At 59.4% G+C, this 24,840-nt stretch overlaps 1 protein-coding gene across 3 annotated transcripts; it reads right to left on the bottom strand.

The window, feature by feature from the left end:
- Positions 1-268: 268 nt before the first annotated feature.
- SH2D3C (SH2 domain containing 3C) lies at positions 269-24,416 on the bottom strand. Of its 3 annotated transcripts, XM_039720066.1 has the most exons (12): positions 24,300-24,416; positions 21,603-22,254; positions 17,158-17,197; positions 6,812-6,940; positions 6,091-6,539; positions 4,286-4,410; positions 3,432-4,009; positions 3,076-3,191; positions 2,734-2,905; positions 1,907-2,018; positions 1,084-1,290; positions 269-968 (listed from the first exon to the last, which is right to left on the bottom strand). In XM_039720066.1, exons 1-12 carry the CDS (start codon positions 24,337-24,339, stop codon positions 793-795), a joined length of 2,796 nt encoding a protein of 931 aa, XP_039576000.1. In that variant the 5' UTR covers positions 24,340-24,416; the 3' UTR covers positions 269-792. The 3 variants fall into 3 exon arrangements, with proteins under 3 accessions (XP_039576000.1, XP_039575999.1, XP_039575998.1); XM_039720065.1 differs by lacking the exons at positions 21,603-22,254; positions 24,300-24,416 and adding an exon at positions 20,524-20,682; XM_039720064.1 differs by lacking the exons at positions 17,158-17,197; positions 21,603-22,254; positions 24,300-24,416 and adding an exon at positions 12,863-13,045.
- Positions 24,417-24,840: the final 424 nt, after the last annotated feature.

The raw sequence follows: 24,840 nt of genomic DNA, 5'->3' as shown, positions 1-24,840 counted from the left end.
AAAACTTCTTTACTGTGCAGTGACCATGCACTGGAACAGATTGTCCAGAAAGGGCGTGGAGTCCACAGGGAGGTGGGACCAGATGACCCACTGCAGTCCCTTCCAACCTGAACCATTCTGTGACACCACACAGCCCTCTTCAGAAGGGCTGCCACTGCGCCTCCATGGGGTCTGGGGCCAGGTTCAGCATGGTGATTCCCCCCATCAGCCTTTCCCATGCTCTTCTCCCCCAGGGGGGCTCTTTAAAGGACACCCACAGGACAGGGGGTCCCCTTGAGGAACAGGATAAAAGTTTATTGTATGTAAGAACCAAACCCATGAGATATGTACATGTATTTACACGACAAAATGAATAAGCCTAATTATTTACAACAAGGGCTGTCCTTCACAAGTCTGTACATCAAGAAGTAATTGTGAAAATATATTTACACACAGGATCCAGCAGCTGTGGGCACGATGGAGATGGAGAAAAACAAAACCAAAGGGTGAGGTGAGGGGCACCATGTAGACCTCGGCAGGGCTGGTGTGGGGGCAGTGCTGGCTGGCCCAGACACTGTCCCCACTCTTCAGAGCAGCAGTGTGGACCCCTGCCTTGCTGTGTCCTGAAGAGGTGGGTGGTACATTTGAAGTGTCTGCTTTTCCTCCTCTTTGTCTCAAAACTGCCAACCCGTGCCTGTGCCTTTCTGGGCCATCTCTCCTCCTCCTGATGCTGGGTGCCCGGTCCCTTCCCTTGCCCCACAGCCACAGCGGGATGCAGCTGGGAGCTGGGGGTCTCCGAGGGCCTGGGGGGGTTTACAGCTCGCTGAAGCGCACTGCTGGCTCCAGCTTGTGGGACAGGGCAGTGAGGACCTTGTCGAACTTCTCGTAGCGCTCAGCCTGGCTGCTCTCAGCCCCACGGCTGCCCCAGAGCAGGCGCAGCTGGAACTCGGTGCTGAAGACTTCCAGCAGCTCCGCTTTGCCCTGGAAACCTGCAAGGGGGAGAGTCAGTTCCCTGGGACGGCACCCCCTGCACCTGGGGGATGCTCCATCCCGGTGCTGGGAATGTGGCAGAGGGAAAGGGGCTCTGCTGTCCCTTGTGCTTACCCTGCAGCTTCACCTCAGCATTGGTGTGGTAGAGCCCACCGTGGTGAGCCACCATCCGTGCTGCCTCCAGGTGGGCCATGACCACCTCCACGCCGCTGTCCGTGGCCTCCCAGGGCTCGGGGCTTTCCGTGAGAGCCTCATCCCGCTCCAGGAGAGTCACCAGGGGGATGATGTGGGGAAAGGTGGTGTTGGTCAGCGGTGGCCCTTCTGGGGAGAGAGGCACTCTTAGGACCCCTCATGGCCCCGTGACCCTGCGTCCCCCTCCCCATCTCCCTGTGGAGTGCTGGTGTGGCCAAACACTGCCATGAAGCCAGGCTGCCACCATGCTCCCAGGAGAGGCTTCCAGGCTCAGCTGGACACAGCAGCTGCTGTGTCTGTTCCATCCCTGTGCCTGGGGCCATTGCCTTGTCCAACACCAGCTCCTCCCAGCCAGGGTTTCTGGCTCTGCTGGGAAGGGAAAGCTGATGGCCATGCTCAGGCTGCATTTCGTGGGGCTGCAATGAGGAGCAGGTTTGCAGGCACCAGGCATTAGAGACCCATGGCTTTTCATCTTTCCAACTGGCTGGCCTGTCCCTTGGTTTGGGACTCACTGCCATGCGAGCACAACAGTTTGGCTCAGCTGGTTTTATTTAGTTATGAAATGTTTCCTAGGGAAGGAAGGGGCAAACAAGGCCAGACAGGCTCTGAGTGCTGGGGTGGTTCGGCAGCCTGAGGGTGTCTGGCACTAGCTGAGAGAGGGTCAGAGCTCTCAAACAGTGACGCCGTGCCCAGACAAAAGTGGGAAAGAGAAAGCAAGTGAGACAAGGGGAGCTGCTCCTGTTACCTTTCCCTTCATTCAGGCTCTTCAGGAATGGCTTAAGCTTCTTCTCATAGAGGATTGCACCCTCGGTGTGCCGCTGCCGCAGCACCATCCAGGTCTGCTCCAGCCGGGCGATCTGAAAGGACACGGGGCAGGTAGAAGGTGCTGGGGCAGCACAGCTTCCAGGCACCAGGGAGAACAGCCTGACCCTGGAGCCACAGTCCCCAGCCTTGCACACAACAGTGCCTGATGCTCCCAAAACCAGCCTCCTCCACCAGTGCTCATGGCCAGACACGGCACAGCTCTGGCACTGAGGCTGGGCTTAGGAGTTCCTCCCCTGCCTGTGCCCCAGGACAGCAACCTCCCTGCATCACATTGGCCTTGAAGATGAGATGCAGGGAGGGGGCAGCCATTCCACCTCCTTTGTGCAGGCAGGAAGCAAGACTTCCCAGCTGGGCTCGATTTGAAATTGAATTTTAATCTCCTTTCATCTTCCAAAGGGAGCAGTGTGGCCCGGAGACGCTGCTGCCACAGCCTTGAGACTGATTTGTATTGTACCGGAGGGCAGATTCATTTCCTCCCAGGAACGCAGCCCAGCACAAAACAAAGAGCCCAACCACCGAAAAACAATTGGATCCTGGTGGGACTAGGCTGTCTGCTCCGTGGAGGGGATGGCTCTTCCCCTTCCCTGCTTGCATCCCAGCGGATGTGGCCCCATGCCTCCCACCCGGGGCATTTTCCCCTTTCACCCATCCCAATGACTCCTGGAGCCTGCAGGACGCAGGGAGGTGGATGCATTTAGAGCAAGGGGCTGAGCCCAGGACATGAGCACTAAAGGAGTGTCCCCGTACCTGTGTCATTTCCAGGGCGCTCATTACAGCTGCAAAACTGAACATGTTCCCCATGGTGCTCTTCAGCTCGGCAGCCAGCTGGATGGTTTTGTGGAGCAGGGCTGCCCGCTCCTCCGTGCTGCCCGTGCAGCCCAAGATGTCCACAGCAATCATGATGGACATGGTGTGAAACCTGCCAAGGGGCAAGACACAGAGCGGGGTCAGCATAGGGAGGGGATGCTCTGGGGGCTCAGACTGGGCTCCTCCTCTCCCCTCCCCTGCCAGGCTGGGAACACCCAGGGGAGCTGGAGCAGGCCGTGCAGGGCAGCCCAGAGGGCTCACTGTGGCCGTGCTGTGCCGTACCGTTCCAGCAGGTCCAGGCGGAGCTGGTGGCCGTGGGGAAGGGTGAGCAGCTCCATGCCAGAGCTCACCCCCATGAGCCGCTGCATCTCCACTGTCACACCCAATATCCGGGCGACCTGGCAAGGAAGGTGAAGGCTGATTAGAGCTTTGTTAATTGAGGAGAGGCTGAAGTGTCCTCGGCAGCCTCTTGCCCCAACCCAGCCTCTGCCTGCCCTGGCTGATACACCAGGCAGGGCCCAGCAGGGATGCTCCAGAGCTCAGGGGTTGTCTGATGCTCAGGGATGCACTGATCCCTGCCAGCCCAGATTGACTGGAGGGCAGCAGTACCCATCCCTCCCTCCAGGCCCTGGCCATACCAGGCAGTCCACTTTGGTGATGTGTTTGGCCAGTGTCTTCACATCTGCCTCTGCCAGCAGCTCTTTGACCTTCTTTAGCACAGTCATCTCCAGAGGTTTGTTGTCTAGGGGGATGAGCAGGGATTGGAAGGCAGCAGGGTTGAAGGAGGAGGTTGTTTCCATGGTGGGGGGCACAAAGCCCTTGAAGTCCAGCTCTGCTTTCAGCCTGTGCCCTGCCTCTGCTTCCCCAGAGCTGTTCTCCACAGTCCCTCTCTGTCCTTCCTCCACCTTTAGCCTCTCCACGTAGCTCTTTGCTGGCAGCTGCTTGGTGTCGTGGGCTGGCCGGTCCCTGCTGATGGGCAAGGTGGGGTGCAGCTGGCAGTAGTGCCCCGTGTCCGGCTCGCTGTAGCTGTTCACAGAGGGAGAGGGGGAGGCGCGGGCGTACCCGTGGCAGGGAGTGGAATGGGAGCTGTGGGCAGGGTCTGGAAGAGGTTTGCTGCTGTTCCCGTGGCACAGCTGGGGTTCGCTGGACCTTCGTATGACCGGAGAGGCTGGGGTGATTCCAGATGCTTGGCAGGCATGTGGCTTTAGCCGTGTGACTGCAGGGAGCAGAGGGGACACTTATCAAAGCCTGAAGATGCACACACGCACAGGGACTGCAGATGCAGCAGCCCAGGGACGTGGGGCTCAGGGAAAACCCCTCTGCCAAAACAGAACCACCTGATCCCAGGACAGCTGCTCAGTGATGCAGCCCAGGACTGGCTGAGGTCCTGTCCCTAAGGTCCCTCTCCTCAGGTCCCTGCATCACAGTAGTGCCAAGTCCAGGCTGATCCACAGCCCTGCTGTCCCCAGAGGGATGGAGGGGCAATGCCTACCTGTGCTGTAGGCAGGTGATGCTGGGTTCTCAGAGATGGGGGACATGGGGGAGTGCAGGTCTTGGATCTGGTCCACGCTGACAGCACAGTTGCGGATGATGTCTCTGTGGTGGGGCAGGGACACGCTGGGGAGGGGACAAAGGGCACAGGTTAGTCCCTTAAAGCAGGGCCCAGGCAAGCACAGAGGGGCTGGGATGAGGCTTTGCTGCCCCAACACCTCTCTTGGATCATCACCTCCTTCCATAACCACCCATAACAAGCTCAGCTGGAGCAGTGAGCGGGCAGTCCCTGCAGCAGCTGGGAGCAGAAGGGGTCACTACCCTGACCCCCATAAATCAGAGACACAGCTGCCTGCAGGGACCCTGGTCCTACAGAGGAGAGCACAGCAATGCAATCATATGCCATGCCAAGCCAAGCTACTTGGGATAAGTTTGGTCCACTCCAGTCCAGCACTCCAAGGTGCTGTGGGGAAGTGGATCTAGCAAAGTCAGGGACAGTTGTTTCCTAGGGTTGTGCTGCAAAGTGGTAACTAACACTGTGCTACTCTATTTCTACCTGGGAGCTGTGTTGTGCTAGTTGGGTGAGCTGTTGCTCTGACCCAAAGCTTAGGAGAGCTGGAAAGCACCTGGAAATGGGATTTGGGAAGTTACATAACAAGCAATGAGGTCTTGGGCTGGTGGAGCAGCAAGTGGTGGCCAGATGCAAACCCTGTGTGTCAATGGTGCTGCAAAACATGCTGAGTGCAGGGAGGGTTGCAAGGAGTCATGGCAGGTAATTCACTGCCCTCCCTGCCATGGGTGTGGGCTAGGCTGCTGGGATGTGTTTGCTGTTGAGCACTGTGCCTCAGCAGTGGGAGAATGGGACAGCAGAGGTGGTGATAAGGGATTTGGGGAAAATGTTGAGTGATGAGGAAAGACTGATGGATCTGGGCTCTTCTGGAAACACATATGCTCTTCTGGAAGTCTGAGTGTTTTCTTTTTCCCAGCCATAACAGTTGGTTGCCTGTTTTCTGCTGTTACATTCTCACCCTGCCCTTGGGCTGAGAAGGTCAGGGTGGTGAGAAAGCAGCTTGGCTTAACAACAGGCTGTGTCCTGCTGGAGGCAGGGCTAGATGGGTCTGCCCTTGGCTGCTGCATGTGAGGATATGTGTGTGGCCCTGCCTTCCCTGCAGGGCTCTGGGCAGCCTGGGACTGCCAAAACTGAGCCATACAAAGGAAGTCTCCTCCTCCACCTCTGGAGAAGCCCAGCTGGCCAAGGTTAATGTGAACAGCTCAGCTTTGTGAAGGCTGTGATCCAGGGTCTGTGCAAACTCCATCAGCACAGACCCATCAGTCTCCTCCTGCCCATTAGGCTTTCAACTCTGCTTGGTAACTCCTTGCAAATGCTGAATGGAAAGGGCTCTGAAACTAAAAGGGCCATTCAAAACCAAACAACAAATGCTGTCTTGGTGTCTGGGAGTGACTCTCCTCTCATGTTTGCCTGGGAAAGCTCAGCTCCATGGCTCTAACAAGCCCTGACATGCTGGTAATCTGGACTGGGTGATTGTAAAATACTCTCTGGCTTCTGGCCTGAGATGCTAAAGTCATGTCTGCTCACTGGGTGTCTGCTGTGGTAGCTCAGCATGGCTGGCAGCCAGCCTGGGAGAAAAACCCAGTTCCAGCTGAGTACTGGTTCTTCCCCCCATGCCTCTGCTGGTCTCCCCTTTCCATCCCTGATCCCCAACCTCTGCTCTGCACCCAGAGAGCAGTGACTGAGCATGCCCCGCCTCATTCCTCAGCTGAGCTGCGACGACACTATGTTCTCACCTGGTTGGGCACCCCTCAGCCCTGGTGATCTTGTCTGCGGTCAGACCGTCTGTCATAGTGATGCTCCTCCTCTTGATGTGCCCCCCTTTCTGGGAGGAGGGGCTGTGGGGTCCCCCGTGCTTGCCGTTGGCCAGCCCGTAGCTGGCCTCCAGGTAGCGCAGCGGGAAGGTGCGGTTGATGGGGCAGTAGATGATGGCCCCGCTCTGCTCCGAGATGGCCTTGCGGTTGCCCACGTAGAAGCGGACAAGGGCAGGCACGTGGTCAAAGCTCTCCTGCTCGAAGAGGTACTGGACATGGGTATGGCCATCGCTGGACTTGACCGTCACCTTGTTGATCTTGAAGTGCAGCGGCTCGTTGCGCCAGCGGCACGTCAGCACGTAGTCACCCAGGCTGGTGAGCGAGTCACGGATGAGGAAGTCACCATTCCTCTGCACGAGGCTCTCGGACACCTGGCAGGGGGACAGGGCACAGCTCAGCCCCAGCCACCACAGGGCATGAGGGGATGCTCTGCTGGGGTGTTATTTGGGGCACTGGTTGTTCCCCTTGCCCCCAGCTCTGAGCCACAAGGCATTGGCTGTGGCAAAATCAGGCAGCTCAGAGCTAATGAAGCCCTTGACCAGATGTTTCCCAGGAGGACTGGAGGTTCTGTGTGGCCTCAGAGTGCTCTCCCACAACATTCCAAGTGAAGGGTGCCCGGAGCCACCCACCTTCCCCACCTCACCTCACGGGGGATGCGGCCGTGGTACCAAGCATGGCTGCGCAGGTCGGTGCTGCTCAGCTTCAGCTCCTCTTCCAGCTCCTTGTGAAGCTTTTCTGGTGATGAGTCAAGGATGTATTTCTCCTTGGAGAACTGTAGAGGAGAAGAGAGTGTCAGGCAGTGCAGGGGCTGGGGAGGGAAGGGCTGGCAGGATCCCCACACATGGGGACTGTAGCACCTGCCAGGAGCACAACTGTCCCCAAAGGCCAGGTAACTCAGCTGAGTGTGAGGATTACTGCTTGTGGCAAAGGATGCGTAACGTGCCTGTTGATGGCCAGGTCCTGCCACCAGGAGCACTTGGAGGGGCTCCTGGTGGCACATCCCTGTCGTGCCTGGCCACCCTGTGCCTGGTGTGCTGCCCGTGGTTGGAAAGGAGAAAACCCTTCAAACATCTCTGGGGCTGAACTGCCATGAGAGGCACTCTTTCAGGAGGAAACCTGCATTATTGCTCCTCCTTTAAATATCTACTACAGTTCTTCTTTCAAAGGGTTAACTCGCTGTGTTTAGCCTGATGACAGCATAAATAGTAATGACAAATGTAAAGGGAACCTTCTGCATTGAAATTAGCTTTTAGAAATTAGCTTTCACCAGCACTGGTGCACCTGAGCCTGGAGGATGCAATCTGCCCCCTCCTTTTCCCTGGAGAGATAAGGGATGATGGCTTCATGTGTCTGTTGGCTGGAGCCTGCCTACCTCCCTCCTTGCCTGCTGCTGGGCCAGTATTCCCAGAGTGCAGCTGCTGGCATGGTGGAGCCAGGGGATGGCTGGGGATGTGAGCACAGGTTTGGGGTTCCTGTGTGCTTCACACGAGGCCAGTTCTGTTTGACACAGTGGCTTTGAAGTGATCCTGCTGTGGTACCAACAGCTGTGTGATGGAGCAGGGCCTGGGAGCCAAGACTCCTGGGTTCCCTCCACATCCCAGACGTGTGGTGTCCTGAGAGGGGGATACGTGTGCCACTGCCAGGGACTGAGAAGCCTGGATGGGGCTGCTGGGGTGCTCTGTTCTTCTGCTCCCAGGAGCGAGGGTGGCTGGTGGCCTGTGTCCCCTCTGGTGGCAGTGCCAGCTGTAAGGAGGCAGCAGGGGCTGGCCCAGCTCCCCGGTGCCTGTCGGGGCAGGATTCTGCTGTTGTCTCACAGGACAGGCATGGGCTTGAAGCCCTGCTGACACTGCTCTGGCAGTGCCAGAGGAGCAGGCTGGCACTCACAGCTGGCCCTGTGTGGCAGCTGGCTCCCCAGAGCACAGGGGGCTGCAGCCCACGCCAGCACCTCAGGGACTTGCCTTGGAGCTGACCTCTTGGCCCAGTGCCTCATGCTCTGTGTCCTGCATCGATCCCCTCTGCTCCTCTACTGGTTGTGAGCAAGGGAAAGTGTAGAGAACTGAGCTGCTCTCCTGCCTTTACCCACTGCTCTTGTGGACCCCACAGCATCCCTCAGCAGGACCCTGACCCCAGGCCTCTCCTTCCCCAGAGGAGATGTTTTATCCCTCCTGGTAGCTGCATTCATTCACCAAACCAGGCAGAGATCCTGTCCTGGGGACCCTGCTCCAGCCTGGGGAAGGGGAAGAAGGCAGTGGCAAAGGGCCTGTGCCCTGGACTGTGCTCTCCAGGGCTTGCCCTCACCAGCCTGGACCTGCCTTTATTCCTCCCTTCTCAACTCCTGTCAAGTCAAAGGTGGTGGGAGAGTGGAAGCAGCCTATGAAAACAGTGTGCATTGAACTCTGACTTGCTCATCCAACCATGTTTATTCTCCCTATGAGGGGGTCCTGTTGACTGGAGCTGCAGGGATGTGTGGATTGTCCCCCCTGACCAAGGGCTGCAGGGAGCTGAGCTGCTCTGGCCCTCCTGGAGACAAAGCCACCCGGTGCTGCTGAGCCCGATTAGGAATAAATGGTATCTGGCGGAGGCTGCAGGGGTCTGGCTGCCTCCTGGGGGGCCCAGGCCGAGCAGATGCTGTTTCCATGGCGACAAATCCATTGCCACGGAGCAGACCTGGCTTGGCCGAGGGGTGTGGGGGACCCCTGACTGCAGCACCCTCTCTGTGACACGGTTCCCCCAAACTCTGGGGCATCAAGGGACCCCCCAGGAACCTCTGCTGTTTGTGCAGGTGAAAGCCATCAGAGCTGAGCTGGGAGCAGTTTGGATTACAGCTCTCCCCCCACCACCCCTGGAGCAGGGATTAGCGCCTGTTCTGCTCAGCATTGTACATCTGGGTTTCCTCCAAATCCTCCCCATGCAAATGTGCAGGGCAACAAAAACACAAGCCCAGCTGAGCAGTGCCCGGTGTCTCCAAGCCCAGATTTGGGCAGCAGCTGGCTGGCATCCATGCCAAGAGCCATGAGCTAAGCTAGGAGGAGAGAACAGGAGGTTTGGGAGACGCAAGGAAGGTTTTGCATCTTGCAGATGGGGGAGGGAGCCTAGCTGTGAGCAGAGGCTGTCAGGAGCCACCTTCTCCAGCCACGTGGAGGGCACTGTCCCTTCAGCTCCTTGCTTGAGCAGTGAGACACCACTTGATTTGCACGGCCACCAAGAAAGCACACTTGGAGTGACTGTCAGGCTATGATGGCTGGGGAGGCAGCATGACACTGACCACAGGGAGCATTGTCCTTGGTGTGACATAACTGAGACTTATTGTGAGTCCTGACACCACACCAACATGCTGCCCAAATCACCTGCCTGCTCCCGTTCTGTGCGGAGCTGGGCTCCCCATTGCTGTGCAGGGCTGTGTTTCCTCCCGAGCCCTCCAGAGCGCTGGAGCTCCCCCCGCTCCGTCGGGAGCGTGTCTCGGAGGAGCCCGGCTGCCAGCTGGCCGGGCGCCGGGGCGCTGGCAGGGCCTGGCATGGCAGGGCCTGGCGAGGCGGCATGGGCAGCCGGGCACCGGCAGCCGGGCGCGAGCGGATGTGTGCGCGCCGCGCTCCCGGCCGTGCCAAGGGAACGTCTGACGGTGCCCGGCCCCCTGTGAGGTCCTGCACACGGGGCTGGGTGTGGGGAAAAGCCTGGACTCCCTTTAGCATCTGGCTGGAGTGTATGGTGCCGGGCTCCAGCATGGAGAAGCCCAAGGCATCTTCCAGCTGAGCAGGAAGAAATGGGGATTGGAGCGGTTCTCCAAACCAGCCACACCAGATAAACCAGCTCAAAATCTGCCAGGATGATGCCAAACTTTGCTTGAGGAATCCCAACCAGCAGCCAAGCTGGCTTGGCTGGGGAAAGGAGAGTGCCCCGATGGGCTGTTTCACAGTCCTGGGGCTGGGGAATCCTCTGGAGCAGCCATGCAATGGGGAAGCTGCCATGAGACGGCAATTCCTGAGGCTCTCCACCCCTGCCTGCTTCCTGACTCTCTGTGCTGCTTTCTTGATGGAGGACGTGCTTCCCAGCTGAGTGGCAAGGACTGGAACTGGTAGTGGAAGGGCAAGAGCTGCAGGGATGGAGGGTGCTGATGCCTGTGGTGTGTATAAAACCAGCAGCTGTCACTCTGCCTGCTCGAAGGAGAGCTTCAAAGGCTGGCGTTTGGATTTCTATCCTTGCAGAGGTAATCTTATGAAACTGGAGTGATTTCCATTCTGCTTTCCTGCTCTTCCCTCCCAACCTGGAGGAGTTGCAGATGAGGATGAAGTCAGCTTGGAGAGCAAGGTGTACTCACACCCCACCCTGCTGATAACATCTGACTAACCCCAAGGCACCAAGCACATCTGTTCTCCCTCCTGCTCATGCTGCCTACCCTGTGCTGGGACCCTGGCTAGGGAAATCCCAGCTCCTTCTGGAGTTCTCACCTCTGCTCTGGCTGCTGGAGCAGCTCTGGGGCCTGGGAAGCAGAACTGTGAGGAAATGGAGTAACAAGCCATTGGGAATAGGTGTCTGGGGAAGCCACAGACTTGCATGAGGGGCCTTCTCTGCTTCCTCCACACCTGGCAATGGGCTACTCCAGTGATGTGTTTTGGAGCAAACACCCTTGCTGAGCAGGTGTTTGCTCCAAAACAACCCTCACAGCAAACCCAAGAACCATTCTGCCTGCCTGATGCAGGACTGCTGCACTCACCAGTCCAGGCACCACCCAAAAATGGTTACTCCACCCTGTGTGACCATGAGAAAATCCCACAAACAATCCCCAGGTTGTTATGGGCTCGCTCTCAGTTTGCATGTCCTGCTGTGAGCCAGTCTGTCCTGCTGATCTTGACATCCATATGGAAAAGAAAATCCTTGTTCCTCTGTTCTCTCTTGCAATTAGTCTAAAAACCTAAATGGCTTCTGAGAAGCCATCAGCCTATCTGCCCACCCCATAGGTGATTGAAGGCATCTCTTGGTTATGTCACATTTCCATTACTTCCCACTGAAGGCAGATCTTGGCTCAAGATCTTTGTTCTGGAGTTCAAAGCCCTTCCCAGGACTAGTCCTGGCTACCCTCATGGTCTGCTCTCCCCTTGCCCATGCTCCTTTGTGGCAGCTCTGGAGCAATTCTATCTTGCTGGCAGGGGTGGGGTGCAGCTGGGGTTGATGGCCAGGAACATCTGGGTGCTCTAAGGTGGGACAAGCACCCCAGGTTGTGTGGGGGGGTGGTGGAGTGTGCTGCTGCTACTGCCCCAGGGGAGCAGGTCTCCAATGCAGTGATGGTGTGTGTGTATACACACATTTCCATCCATCTATATTTTACTTATCTCACTCCAAGACGGCGGCAGCGGCTGCTGCTGCATCCCTTTTCGGAGCTGCTATTGGCCAGAAATGATGTCAGTGCTTCCCAGGCTGGGTGCACCGCCATTGGCGGTGAGCAGGGATGCGGCTGTCAGCTGGAAGTGCTCCAGTCATTCATGGGGACTTCAGTGTGTGTTTGCTGGGCACGCTTGGACACAAATAGATGGTGAAAGATCTGGCAGAGCCAGGTGAGCACTTAGGGCTTCACTTTTAACTCTTTCTGGGGTTGGGATGGAGTGCCCTTCATCCCTTCTCACATCCCCACACGAGAGCCAGATGCTCACCTGTCCCTCCCTTGTTCTGGCAGCAGCTGGCTGAAAGCACCCGTTCACCCCCTGCAATGTGCAGCCCAAGGGCACGTCCCCGTGTTCCTCAGTGGCCTTTGGACAAGTGGAAAAAGCTCTGCTGCTTTTCCCTCTTCACCCCCACCAGCCATCAAAATCCCTGGCTTTGCGCTGAGATCAGCCGCAATCATGACAAGACTTGAAATGCTGCTTCTGGGCTCCGTCTTACCCAGAATAATCTCTAAAGCTCGGCACCCACCTCGCTCAGCAGGAGTACTGAACAAGACTGCCAGCTCTCTTGGCTGCCGGCTCCCTTCTAACTTGCAGTACACTACAGCTCGTGCTTCAGACCAGAGCCTGCTTGGCTCCTGCGGTCCTAAACACCTTTGCTCACAAACTCAGTAAATGAGGGAACCAATTCCCAACACCGTGCACCCCTTGTGCCAATGCCAGAGTCCAAAAATAGGACGCCTAGACTTGTGCCCAGACAGTGGCAGTGCTGGAACCACCACAGGACAGGTGACAGATGGATCTCAGCTTTCTCCCACCAGTCAGACCTGTGCAGTGCAGCACAGAGATGGAGACCCGGGCCAAAAAGCTGAGTGTTCATCTGGGCTCGATCTCCCTCCTGTGCTCAGTGATGCTCCGGGCACATGCCACCTTTTGGGGGATGCTAAACGCTCCCCTTCATGAGGTCTGCTGCAGGGGAGGGCTCCCTGCAGACACTTTTCTGCCTGTCAAAGCGCTGCTCTGGCTCTGTGGTGGCTTTGGCCGTACGGTCCCGGCTGCAGGGGGGCGAGCTGTGCCCCGGAGCTGTGCTCGGCTCACCCCGCGCTCGCCGAGCGCTGCCCGCAGCAGCCTCGTGTGAGCGGGGGCACCGCGGGGCTCCCCGGGGAGGCTCCCCCGCTCGTCCAAACATCCCCCGGCGGGTGCGTGCCCGGGGTCCCCCGCACGCTCCCCTCCCGCCGCCCTCCCCACGCGTGCGGCACCGCGGGGGCTCCGCGCCGAGCCGGGGCAGCCGGCGCGGTCCCACGGCCGCCCCCGCTCACCTGCACCTGCATGAAGGAGCCGCGGTAGAAGCAGCAGGCGGCCGCGGACAGGGCGCTCCACAGGCTGCACCGCTCCGTCATGGCGCGGCGCGCCCGGCGGGGGCTGCCCCGGCCCGGGCTGCACCGCCGCTGCCTCCGCCGCCGCCGGGCTTCAATTTCAGCCGCTTCCCCGATTACCTCATCCCTTGTCGGCGGCGAGGGGCGGGCACGGTGCGGCGGCTCCGCCCCGGCCCGCCCCGGGGGCCGCCCCGGCTCCGGGGAACCGGGGAAGCGGCGGCTCGGGGGAGCGGTACCCCGGCTGCCCGCGCCCTGCGGGGGAGCCGGCTCCTCCGAGGGGAGCCCACGCTGCCGTGCCACAAAGGGAACCAGCATCCCCGAGGGCATCGGGCACCTGTGCTCCGAGGGGAACTGGGAGCCCGCTCCTCCGAGAGGAACCGGCAAACCCATGCCGCAAAGGGAACAGCATCCCTGAGGGGATCAGGCACCCCTGAAGGGAGCCGGCAATCCCATGTTGCCAAGGCAAGCAGCATCCCTGAGGGGATCAGGCACCCCTGAAGGGAGCCGGCAATCCCATGTTGCAAAGGCAAGCAGCATCCCTCAGGGCATCGGGCACCGTGGCTGCCAGTGCCTTGGAGAGAACCGGCACCTCTGAGGACATCGGGCATCCCTGAGGAACCGGCACCCCGGTGACCCATGTCCTGAGAGGGACTGGTTCCTCTGAGGTGACTCAGCTCCTCAGAGGGGAACAGACACCCCTGAGGAGAACCAGCACCCCTGGCTGCCGGTGCTCTGAGAGAAATTGGCTCCTCTGAGGGGATCAGACACCCTGAGGGGAGCCGGCACCCCTTTTCTCCCCATCCCAAATCTGCCCGCTCTCCCCAGTGATGCCTGTGGGTCAGGGGCAGCCTTGTCCCCTATTGCCCATCCTGTCTTCCTTCACCCCCACATGGAATACCTTTCTGGGAGATACACCAGTGCCCACCTCACATGGCGGGGAGCCAGCTGCCTGTTTCCTGTGTAGGCTGTCTCTGACTTGTGTTTAATTAAGGCTCTGCTTCGGTTTAATTAAGGCCACAGTATCACGTATGGGATGTGCAAGGCAGCACTGATGACTCAAAGCATTGCTCCAGCCTTGACTCTTGAATAAATCCCCCAAAGCCCTGCCTGAACCCACTGCTGGCAGCTGTGCTGGAGACACAGGGGCTCCCTCAGCCCTGGCAGTGACAGGGACCTGCACCTTGCTGTTCTTCCTCCACATCTGTCCTGCACTGCACGGCCTGGATTTGGCTGTGCTTCAGTAACTGGGGGCTTCACCCTCCCATGTGCAAAGCATGTCCTGCCCCAAGGAGCCCCACGCCTCCCAGGCGACGCTGTGACCTCGGAGAGGCATTCCTGCTGCCACCAACCACAGAACCCTGCAGCCTTCCTGCTAATTAATTCAAACGAGCCCCTCACATTACCAGGCAGGAGACAGCATCCGAGGCTGATGAGATACAGGTCCCTGCTTGAGCAAGCAGCCCTTCTGCGCAGAAGAAAGGGCTCAGAGGCGCTGGCCGGGCTCTCACTCTGCTCCTGGCTTTGCAGGGGAGAGAGGAGACAAGAAAGCAGCACGGCTGAACAGCAGGACAGGGCTGAGGCACGGCAGAACTGGTGCCAGCACACAGCCTGGGGGCAGGGAACATGGGCAGCAGGTCCCACGGGTCCCATGGGTGCCTGCAGCCCCACCAGCATGGACAGGGACTCTCCTCCTCGCCTCCTGCCTGGGGCTGAGGGACAGAGCAGATGGCACTGCAGGGACATGCTGCTCCAAAAAGATGCAATGGTGAATCATCCTCCTGCCAAGGCTTCTCCCCTGTGATGGGGCTTCTCCCCATGGCTTCCTACCGAGGCTTTCACCAACAAGTGAGAGGGAGCCTCATGGGGTGCTGCAGGGTGAAGTCCTCCAGCTGTGACTGTGCTGCCTCTCCTCACAGGGAAGCTGAAAATCCCCGACTGAGCTCTCACAGGACATGTGACAGCGTTACTGCTTGCTGCTCTCCTGAAGGGTAACATCTTTCTGCAGCTCCTTCACCTGCACAAAGGCCAAAGCCGGGGTGGCTGGGATGTTGAAATAGAGAGGTGAGCGTGCAGATCCCCAGGCAGCTTGGAAATAACAGCCCTTAGGCTATTATTAAAGCACATTAATTACCAAGTGCTTATTGATCCTGGCTTTCCAACCCTCTCTAGCTCCTGGTTGTACATCCAATCAGGCCAGGCTCAGTGATAGGAGCACCAGCCCTGGCCGTTTTGCAGCCGAAGCTCAAGGGCTGGTGTTTGGCAGATCCTTGGTGCACACCTGGACACAGACCTGCCTGTCAGTTTTTGCTCATGAGGGCTTTGCAACACATCCTCTCCCTCTTCCTAACCCTCTCCTTCACTGATTCTTTTCTTCCTATCTTTCCTCTGCTCACTCCTCACCAGTGTTTCCCCTCTGCTTGTTTCCTTCCCAACTACACTGACCAGTGGCAGATCCCAGCCCCGTCCTCCCTTGCTCCAAAGGCAGGCACAGCACCCTAAATCCTGCAGGACCACCTAAATCCTGCAGGACCTGGGGCTGAACACTGCTGGGTGCTGAGCACCCTGCAGCTGCACGGGCTGCCAGCCAGGCACAGCGCCTGCAATCAGCTGGAGTGTCCCTGTCATCCCGGTCACTCACACTCCAGATAATTACTGATTTGACTAAAATAGCTGCTGTCACTGCAGCCATCAGTTGCTTCTCTGACCAAAGGGAAGTGGTGTATAAATCACAACCCGTGGGCTGTTTCTGGACACCAGGGTGATGGATGAGAAATAAAGGCCAGATAGCTCAGGTCTGGGATCTGACTGTATGGTAGGCAATTCTCCTGGCTCACCAAAAAGTGCTTGATCCCAAAGGCAGAGCCATATCCATTGTTCCCCACCTGTATTATTTCAGTCTATTAAATCATGAGCCGTAAAATGTGTCATCTCTGGGTGCACACACTGACAGTGCCAAGGAAAACACCCCCAACTATTCTGTTCCTCCTTGCCCTCACAGGACTTGCCTGTGTGCACAAGAGTTTCTCTGCATATCCTGAGTCCCCACACCAGGGCCCTTCCCTGCAGAGGCCAGTATATTGGCTTTGCAGGGGAAAATGAACTACATCACAGCCAGACCCAATACGCCCAGTCAGAGCTTTGTTGTCCTGGCACACGTCCCACTCCCAGCCCTGTGAGCTCCCAGTCTGCCAGTCCCACATGGCTTAAGGGCACAAAGGAGAGCATCCCACCCGCGGGATCGCTCTGCTACACAACAAAAACCTCATCTGACCCCACTGCCCAGGGGCTGCCAGTTGCCAGACTCGACATGTGGGGTCCTCATTAGCCCCAGGGATGGGTGTACAGGGAGGTGACCCCTGTTGGAAGCAGCAGATGAGCTCAGGGTCCAGCCAGCTCTCTCCCAAGCTTTGCCAGTTGGTGCTGCCACAGGGGGTTCCCACATTTCCATGTCTGCCTACAGCCACCACCATGAGCCCCTAGTGCAAAAAATGAAGGTGCAGGGCTCTGTGCTAATTAGACCACCCAAGCTGGGCACCTCAAGTCACTTCCCAAGAACCCCATCTGCCCAGTGGCAGACTAGATTAGATCCCCACTGGGCAACTGGACTCAGGAAGCTCCAACTCTCCTTAAACAAACACCCCAAAGGCCACGCCATGGCAGTGACCACCCTGTCACTTCAGTGGGTTTCAGTGCTCTGTGCCCAAACTCCACAGCACCCCTGGCTCCTCTGTGCCTGCCCAGCACCCCATCGTGCCAGCAGCCTCCTGCGAAAGGGCCGCTCTCCTCCAGAGCCAGGCGCCTCACTAATGAATTTCTGGCCAGACATGAAGAGTCCTCAGGAATGTTAATAGTTTGCTGGAGGATAAGCAAAAGATTTGGAGAGATTTACACCAACTTTCATGTGACAGCCACGAAAGTGGCTCAAACCCTTCCGTTTCTTTACGTGGGGGCGGAGGGAGGAGGCTGAGTCTGTGGGCGTTCACAAGCATCTGGGAACATGGAACGCAAGCAGCTCCTGTGGGAACAGCACTGGGGCGACCACGTAGGGCTTGCGTCTCCTCTGTCCTCCCTGGCCTTGCCAGAAATATCATCCAGGGCCAAAGAGAGAGCCCAGATGGGAGGAGGGGTGCAGAACTGAGCAGCTTGCTGGTGTAAGATCTGGGCAGTTCTAGGGCCACCATCCCCTCTCCACCCTGGCACCCAGCTGGGACAGGATGTGATCACACTTTGTGTCTTACCTTCACGTATTCACTGCCAGACTCCAGGCCATCATGGTGGCTAAAAGGAAGAGGAACAATAAAAATACATAAGTGAAGGGCAGTAGGTTGTGACATTCAGGTCGAAGGCAGTGGTGGCACAGCTGGGGGAGCTGGGGGCTGTGCCCCTTGTCTTGCCACGGTGCCAAGAGCATGGACATGGTTTTGGGAGAGGTTCCCAGGGCCCCAGCACTGCTCCTGCCTGCTCTGTGCCCATTCTCAGCACAGGGCTTATCCTCCCTAATGCGATCAGGGGAGAATGAAGCCTTTTCAGGGGATCTCGCCCCAAATCGGCTTGGGACCGTGTGAGCTGAACCAGGGAGACCCAGCAGCCAGGCCGGGGTCCCGGCAGGTCACAGTGCTGGGGGATGCATGTCCAGCTGGGGGCCCTGTGTCCTGCTCCCTGGCAGAGCTGCATTCCCAGTAGGCAGCTGTTGGGACACACCACCCAGACAAGCATTTTTGACTTTATGGCTTTGTGCCACCCTACAGAATTTAAACTCCCACCAAAGCTAGGCCTGAACTGTGATGTCCTGACTGGGACTGCTTTTCATGCTCTTATAGGTCCAGATAAGTGTCCATATGAAAGAGTCCCAGGGGAACAACAGAGTTCAAAAGGAGAGAGGCTGTAACAGCTACCTTGAGGTCTCACCTTTCAGAATAAAATACAAAAATCCAGATGTCTTTAACCAGAATGCAGAACCTGTTGCCTCCCCAGTGCCAAGCTTCAGTGTGGACATCCTGCTGCTTTCCAAGATTGCTTGCCTGAGCACAGGGCAGCAGCAGGGGCCTGGGGATGGCAGGCTGCCACACCAGGCCAGGCAGCTGCAACTAAGGAATAACCAAATCCAAGGTCATCACAGACCTGGGATGTCCCTTCCCTGCCAGGAAGGGACACATACGTCAGACACATACAGGAAACTGCTGAGGGTTTGCACACAACTTCTCCCTGAGACCCGCACTGGTAGCAGCCCTGGGGAGCCAAATTCCTCCTCTGTGGGCTCTCTTCAGGTGGAAGGTGGTGCCTGGTGGCCTCCCCAAAGGGAAGCAGGGATAGCAGAGGCAACCACTGCCAGACATTTTTCCACTGGCCATCTCCCACGGCATTACAGTGGGTTGTGACAGAGTCTACATCAGCCCCTTGCAGTGTCCAACCATCCAGAAGACAATTCCCGCTTCTGGAACCCTTGGAAGTGGAAGTCTTTAAAAAATGTGTGGGTGGGCACCTCGTGCCTCAGTTTCCCCCTCTGTAGAGCTGCCTGCAGGGAGGTTTTGGCTGGCAGGGCTGCCAGAGGGGTCTGCAGGGAGTGTCAGGCAGTGCCTGGGGGAAGCAGCGTCTCCAGTGCCTCACGCACGGCATTTAAGGACACGCTTTAGTGGTGAACACAGCAGGGCTGGCTTGACTTTTGGCCTCAGTCTTAGCGGTATTTTCCAACCTTAGCGATTCTGTGATTCTCCAAGCCCACACTGCAGACCACATCCCCTGGTGTCCAGCTCGGGAGGGGGAAAAAAAGGGGCTGGAAATCAAACCCGTACTTTTGTGGAGGTGAAGAAAATAGCAGAGCATTTGGGAGCGAGGATGGTTGCAGACTCCCCTGGGCAGCTGTGGGCTGCCTGCCCACCCCGGCGCTGCCTCTCCAGCCTGTTTGCCCTTCACAGGCTGCAGAGCTGCCTGGTGCTGCGAGAGCCGTGAGAAAAAGCGGCAGGAGGACGGGGGGCCTCTGGGCAGGAAGTCGGGAGCATGGGAGCAGCTGGGAGACGCTGCGAGAGCCCGGGCAGGAGAGGCCCCTGTGCCGGGGAAGGGCAGCAGCTGGGACCGCAGCCCCCCTGGTTCTGCACATTCCTGGAGGAAACGGCATTTTTGGGGGCAGACGAGAGCCTGGGAGAAATTCCAGGGCTGCCTTTGGAGCGCGGCCGTGGCTGAGCTGCTGAGACCCAGAGCTGCAGCAGTGGTGTTGGGGAGCGGGGGGCTGGTGGGGTGGCTGCTCCCTTTGGGCTCGGAAAGGCATCACCACGACTCGCAGATGTGCCAAGCTCCAGGCTGGCTGCTGGGAACAGTCCAGGAGGATCCTGCGAGTCCAGCCCTCGTCTGAAGCCTAGGCTCTGCTTTCCTTGGGACACTGGTGCAGGCTGTACCCCAGGGGAACCAGATCTGGGCACCTCGTGCCTCAGTTTCCCCCTCAGCAGACCCCTCCAGGGGGTTTTGGCTGGCTGGAGGGGTGTGCAGGGAGTGTGGGGCAGTGCCTGCGGGAAGCGGCGTTTCCGTGCCTCGCGCACGGCCGCGTGCACAGGGAAACCGAGTCACGTCCGCCCTGGGACCTGCCAGCGGCCACCTCCCGTTAGTCAGCGTGCCTCTGCTGGAGTCACAGCCACCGCCTTGCCCCGAGCAGCTCCACAGGCTGCGTGCCACTCCCTGTCCCACAGCAGCACCATTTCCCCGCTCACAGGCCGGATTCTGGGAAAGCCCCCCTGTGCAGGAGCATCCTCAGCCCACCCTCTTTTGGGGACTGTCCTTACCAGAAATACTCCGGGGGGGGGCAGGTGGAAATGTGCCCTGGGCCATATTTGTTCCCCCCCAGGGAACGCGCTGCTGCCATGGCCTGGCAGGAACAGACTGTCCCCAAGCCCAGGGATGTGCCGGCACAGGAGGAAGGGCTGGGGCGCAGCATTATCCCGGTCCCACTTCCTCCCGCCCGCCCCACAGCAGGGCCTGGCCTTGGGTGGCTCTGGCACACGGCTGCTCCTGAGCCTGGGGCTGTGGCAGGGGCTCCGGGTTAGAGTGTGGAGGGGCAGAAATAACCCTGATGCCAAAACTTCTCTGGTCACCCTCGTGCCTCAGTTTCCCTGGCAAGCAGCAAGGCTGCACCCATCATTGGGGAAGCCCCGTACGATACAAAAATGCATTTGGGCCCCAATTTTTGGGAACCCATTCCCCAGATTCAGGACACCCACGTGACCCACCCATATCCCACTGCTGCTTGGCTCCCAGCCACACTGCCTTGGGATCTCAGTGATTTCTGGGAGACAGGGGGTCTGGGTGAGCCCTCTGCACCCTCCTTGGGGACTCTGCCGCCGCTGGGGCTCTGCGCTCACCGAAGGATGCGGCAGTGCCACCAGCCCCCCAAACCTCCGAGCCCCTGGCGCCGGGTCTGCTGCTGTTTGAGCAGCTTTTTCCCTGAGGAAAACACCACCAGGGCTGGGGGCCTCGGCATCCGAGCAGCGGCTCGGCTCCGGGATCTGCCTCAAGTTTTGTGCCCGCCCCAGGCAAAGCCCTTTCCCAGCCTCTCCCTCCCCATCCCCTCCGCCGTGCCGCGGTGCGAGGGGTGCCGGGGGGCCAGGACCCCTTACCTGCCCTGTCCCAGGGTGGGAAACCTCCTGCCCAGCGCTGTCATGGGCCCCGCGGGGTGCAGCAAGCTCCGGGACCGGGAGCAGCTCTCCCGCCTCTCCCGCCCCGCACTGAGCGCCGGGACTCGGGGCGCGCAGGGCGGACCCTCCTCCTTCCCGTCCCTGCCCTCCTCCGGCCCACCCTTCGGGCCGGCAGGAATGTGTGGTCGGCACAGCCCAGCCGAATTGCTGCTCCACACCCCGCTGCCGGGACCACCCGGACCTCCGGAACGCTCAGTGCCAGGAAAAGGAGCCCCCGGCCCCGGGGCGGTGCAGGGGGAACGGGGACATCAGGGGCCACTTGAGTGCAGAGAGAGGAGAGTCGGGCCAGGGAAGGGGCGAGAAATGTTTTCGGGAGAAATTTGGAGTCGCCTTTGCCCGTGTCCCCAGTCCCGCGCACCCTGCTGGGCTGGGGTCGCATTCAGCCCCTTATGCCCAGAGATGTCATGGGGCTGGGGGATAAAAATCCCTCTGGCTGATTCTGCGGTCAAAACCCTCCAGAAAACCCATCCGTCATCTCAGAGGGCTGAACCTCCAAATTCCCCCGGAGGGGAGGATTGTGCCTGGAGTGGGGGATTTGTGCCCAGAGCGGGGGTTTACAATGAAATGGGGACGGAGTGTCTGGTTTCAGGATTTGCCCCTGTGCCTTGGGAGAGGACAGAGGGGGTGGAAAAGAGAAGAGTGAGAGGAGGAGGAGGCTGTAACAGCGCCGGTGCGAGCTCTCCGCAGCAGCACATCCTGGTGCCGGAACGCAGCCGCCGCAGGACAAAGAGATGCCGGGGCAGAGCGGGGCTGCGAGATGTTTCCACCCCGTCCGGAAACAGGAGGGAGCAGAAATCCCACAGGAAACCTCGTTCCCATGGAGCCGCTGACCTGAGCGTGCTCCAGCTGTGCTGTCCCACCGGCCAGGTGCATCCCGCTGGCACTGTGGGCACGGGGGGACATTGCAGTGACCCCGGGTTGTCCCAGCCCCCTCCTCTTGCCCTGGAGGGGCAAAAGGGGGGTCTTAGCAGAAGGCAGAGCAAACCTCAAGGGCTGTATACCTGTCTGGGGAGATCTTGTCAGGATGCTCTTGTCCCTTTTCCAGCAGATCCCCATCAGCAGTCTCTGCTCCAGCTGCTGTGTCAGGGCTTGTGGTTTGGCTGGGGTTTGGAGCCAGGCTGGAGCTCGGTGCCTCTGTCCCAGGGCAGGAGATATTTCCCACAGGCTCCTGGTCTGTCCTGGCCATTGCTGCCTCCAGGGTGTCCCCAGGTTCAGCCTTTTCCTCCTCCTGTTCTGCTTCTCCAGCAGCTGAGGGTGAGTCTGTGCCAGGGTCAGGGGTTCCTGACATCTCAGGGCACTTGAGGCTGGGGAGCAGGGCTGTCTGGGGGGTGTTGTTGTTGGGAGTCCCTTTCTCCCAGCAGTTCTGGCTACTCTTGTCTTTGCCCAGGCTCTTCCCTGCCTTGCCCAGATTCACCCTGGGCATGGTGCCCATGTGGGAGTACATGTTTGAGGACTGGGCATAGGCGCCAGGGCTCTTGGGCACGGTGTTGAGATCATCCTGGGTGCTGTCAAAGGGCTCTGCCAGGAAGCCGTGGGAAGGTGGGAGATGTGGTCTGAGGCTCTCGGGAGAGCTGGGGTCCACAGAGACGCGCCGCAAGGTGAAGGAGCGGGGGATGCTGCTCAGGCTCCCAAAGCCTTTGAACTTGAAAAACTCTGGCAAGGAGAAAGGAATGATGAGCGTGGGGTTACTGCTGGCACGGTGTGATGATGGGGGGGTCCCAGAGCCTTGGTCCTGGGTTGGGGTGGGCATGGGGCACTGTGCAGCCTTGTGTTACACCCACATCTGCAGGCCCAGCTTGGCATGACATCCCTGTGCTCTGTGGTGTACATGATGCTGCTTGAGGCATCTCTGCTGGGTACCTGGGAACTCTGCCCTGGTCCCTCGGGGAGCAGAAGTCTCCTGTGCCTGGCCAATCTAGCAGCTGCATCTTCCCACCACAGCTGAGGGGCGGAGGAAACACCCAACCCTGGTGAGCAGGCAACTCTAGAAATCATTTCTGCCTGCCTACTTCCTCCGGGGGACTCTGGGCAGGGCTGTGCCCATCCCCACAGCCTCAGGGCAGCCCTGCAGGATGCCAGAATGGGACACACAGCATCTCCCCAGGGAATGGGGGTCCTGGATGCCCATGACCTGCCCACACGTGCATGTCTCTGGTGGAGCAGAGCCAGCCACGGGCGCTGCTGCGGGCGGGAGATAACCTCCCCACTTCCTCGCCCGGCCCCTCGCCAGCTCCAGCTGCCACTGCAAGGGCTGAGCACGAACATGTTCGCCAGACAAGTATTTATAACTCCGGAGGGCAGCTTTGCATTTCACACCTCAGCCCCAGCTCAGCTCTGAGCGTCGCTGCAGCGCAGCTTGGACGGTACCGGGGCTGGGAACGGTGTCAGTGCCCGGGTGAGCCCGTGGCTGCAGTGCTGCTGGGCAGTGCCCGGGTGAGCCCGTGGCTGCAGTGCTGCTGGGCAGTCAGTGCCCGGGTGAGCCCGTGGCTGCAGTGCTGCTGGGCAGTGCCCGGGTGAGCCCGTGGCTGCAGTGCTGCTGGGCAGCGTTTCCCTGCCTGGCCGTGGGTGCCACCGGGGGTTTTGCAATGTTGGTGTTGCCCTGGGGCTCTGTGAAGCACGGCGGATTTGTGGGGGCAGGAAGTGACACATTGCAGAGGTGCTGAGCAAGGGCCCGGGTGCCCCAGGCTGCTCAGCCCTTGGATTCCCACCTCCACTTGCCACCCATGGGCTCTGCAGGCATCCCTGCAGCTGGGCAGGGTGGAGGGGCTGCATCCCAAAAGCCCCTCTGCGAGGCAGAAACCTCACGGCCTGAGTGCAGTTAGAGGCAAAAATCCTTTGTGCTAAAGATCCCCTTGGAGCCCAAGCATCTTCTGCTACCTGCTGCTCCTGGGGCTGCTGAAAGGTGGGAAAGGCAGCACTGAGGATTTTCCCCATTTCCCCAGCACTCCACCGCAAAGGAAAATCCCAGCTGGGATGGGGCTGTGGGTTTGGCCAGTGGAGGGGTCCCGGGGGAGGGGAGGGACTGGCCCCCCTCTGGCGCCAGCCCCGCGGCAGGAATGCAAGAGAGCACAGCCCAGCGCTGGGAATGGGGTGAAGGCCACTGCAGCCTCCCCCCAGGGCTCGGGGGAAAGCTGAGGTCTGTGAGAAAGTGCAGAGCTCGCTCCCGGTGGGTATCCAGCACTTCCTCCCTGTAGAGCCAGTGGGAATCCATTCCCAGGCTCCCTCCCTGGCTCCTCCGTGTCACCCCCGTCCCTGTGCTGCAGGAGCACCCTGGGGTGAGGGTCCTAGCCCCCCCCCCAGCCCTAGCACCAGCTTGTACACAAGCCATGCACCCTGAAGGTGTGATGTAAGGAGTGAGGACCCCCAAACCCTGCTGTGCATCCCTCTGGTCACATCCCAGCATCCAGCACGGGCTGGGCTGCAGCAGAGTGGTCCCAGCCCCAGCACCCAGCCCTGTGGATGGAAACCTCCAAAGCCCCTCACCCCAATGAGTTTCCTAACGAGAGCAGAGCCTGTCACAGCTCCAAACATCCCTGGATGGGATGATCCCATCTCTGGACGGGATGACTCCATCCCTGGACGGGATGACCCGGGGAGTGTGTGAGCACACCCTCGCTAACTCTCACACATCCTCCCACCCACCGAGATGTCCAGGTGAGCCCCCCGTTGCCCACCCGCCCTGTCCCGTGGCCACTTACTGAATTTCTTGAGGCCCCGTCGTTTCTGGCCCTCGGCCATGGCCGCGCTGCTCGGAGGCCGCGGGGACCGAGAGGGACAAGTATCTAACTGTGAGCCTTCCCTGCCCGCTCCTCCCTTCCTGCCCCCCCTGCAGTCACTCACTGCTCGCTCAGCGTTTCCTCCCCTGTGCTGTCGTCTGCTCCCTGCCCCGTTCCTGTCCCTGCCTGCCCTCGCGCTGTCCCCACGGTTCCTGCAGTCCCCGGGGCTGCTGGCACCTGCCTGGCTGATCAAGAGCCACCCGGTTTGGGGATGTCTGCCAGATGTGGACAGCCAAAAGCGTCTGGGTGCCGGCTCTAGAGGAAGGTGGCAGCCCCTAAAGAGGGTGCCAGCCGCATGGAGGAAGGTGGCAGCCCCAGAGGAGTGTGACAGCCCTGTGGATGAGGTTGCCAGCTCTGTGGATGAGTCCAGCCCTGCAGACAGGACTCTGCCATGCACTCCTGCTGCTCAGCCCCTGTGGGGTGGGAGCTGGGTGGCACCGCTGGCAGCAGCAGCACTCCCCAG

This window comes from Passer montanus, unplaced genomic scaffold (assembly GCF_014805655.1).
Source record: "Passer montanus isolate IOZ18808 unplaced genomic scaffold, ASM1480565v1 scaffold43, whole genome shotgun sequence".
NCBI lineage: Eukaryota > Metazoa > Chordata > Aves > Passeriformes > Passeridae > Passer > Passer montanus.
Note: the sequence above shows the minus strand (reverse complement) of the source record. Positions and strands in the feature narration are given on the sequence as shown.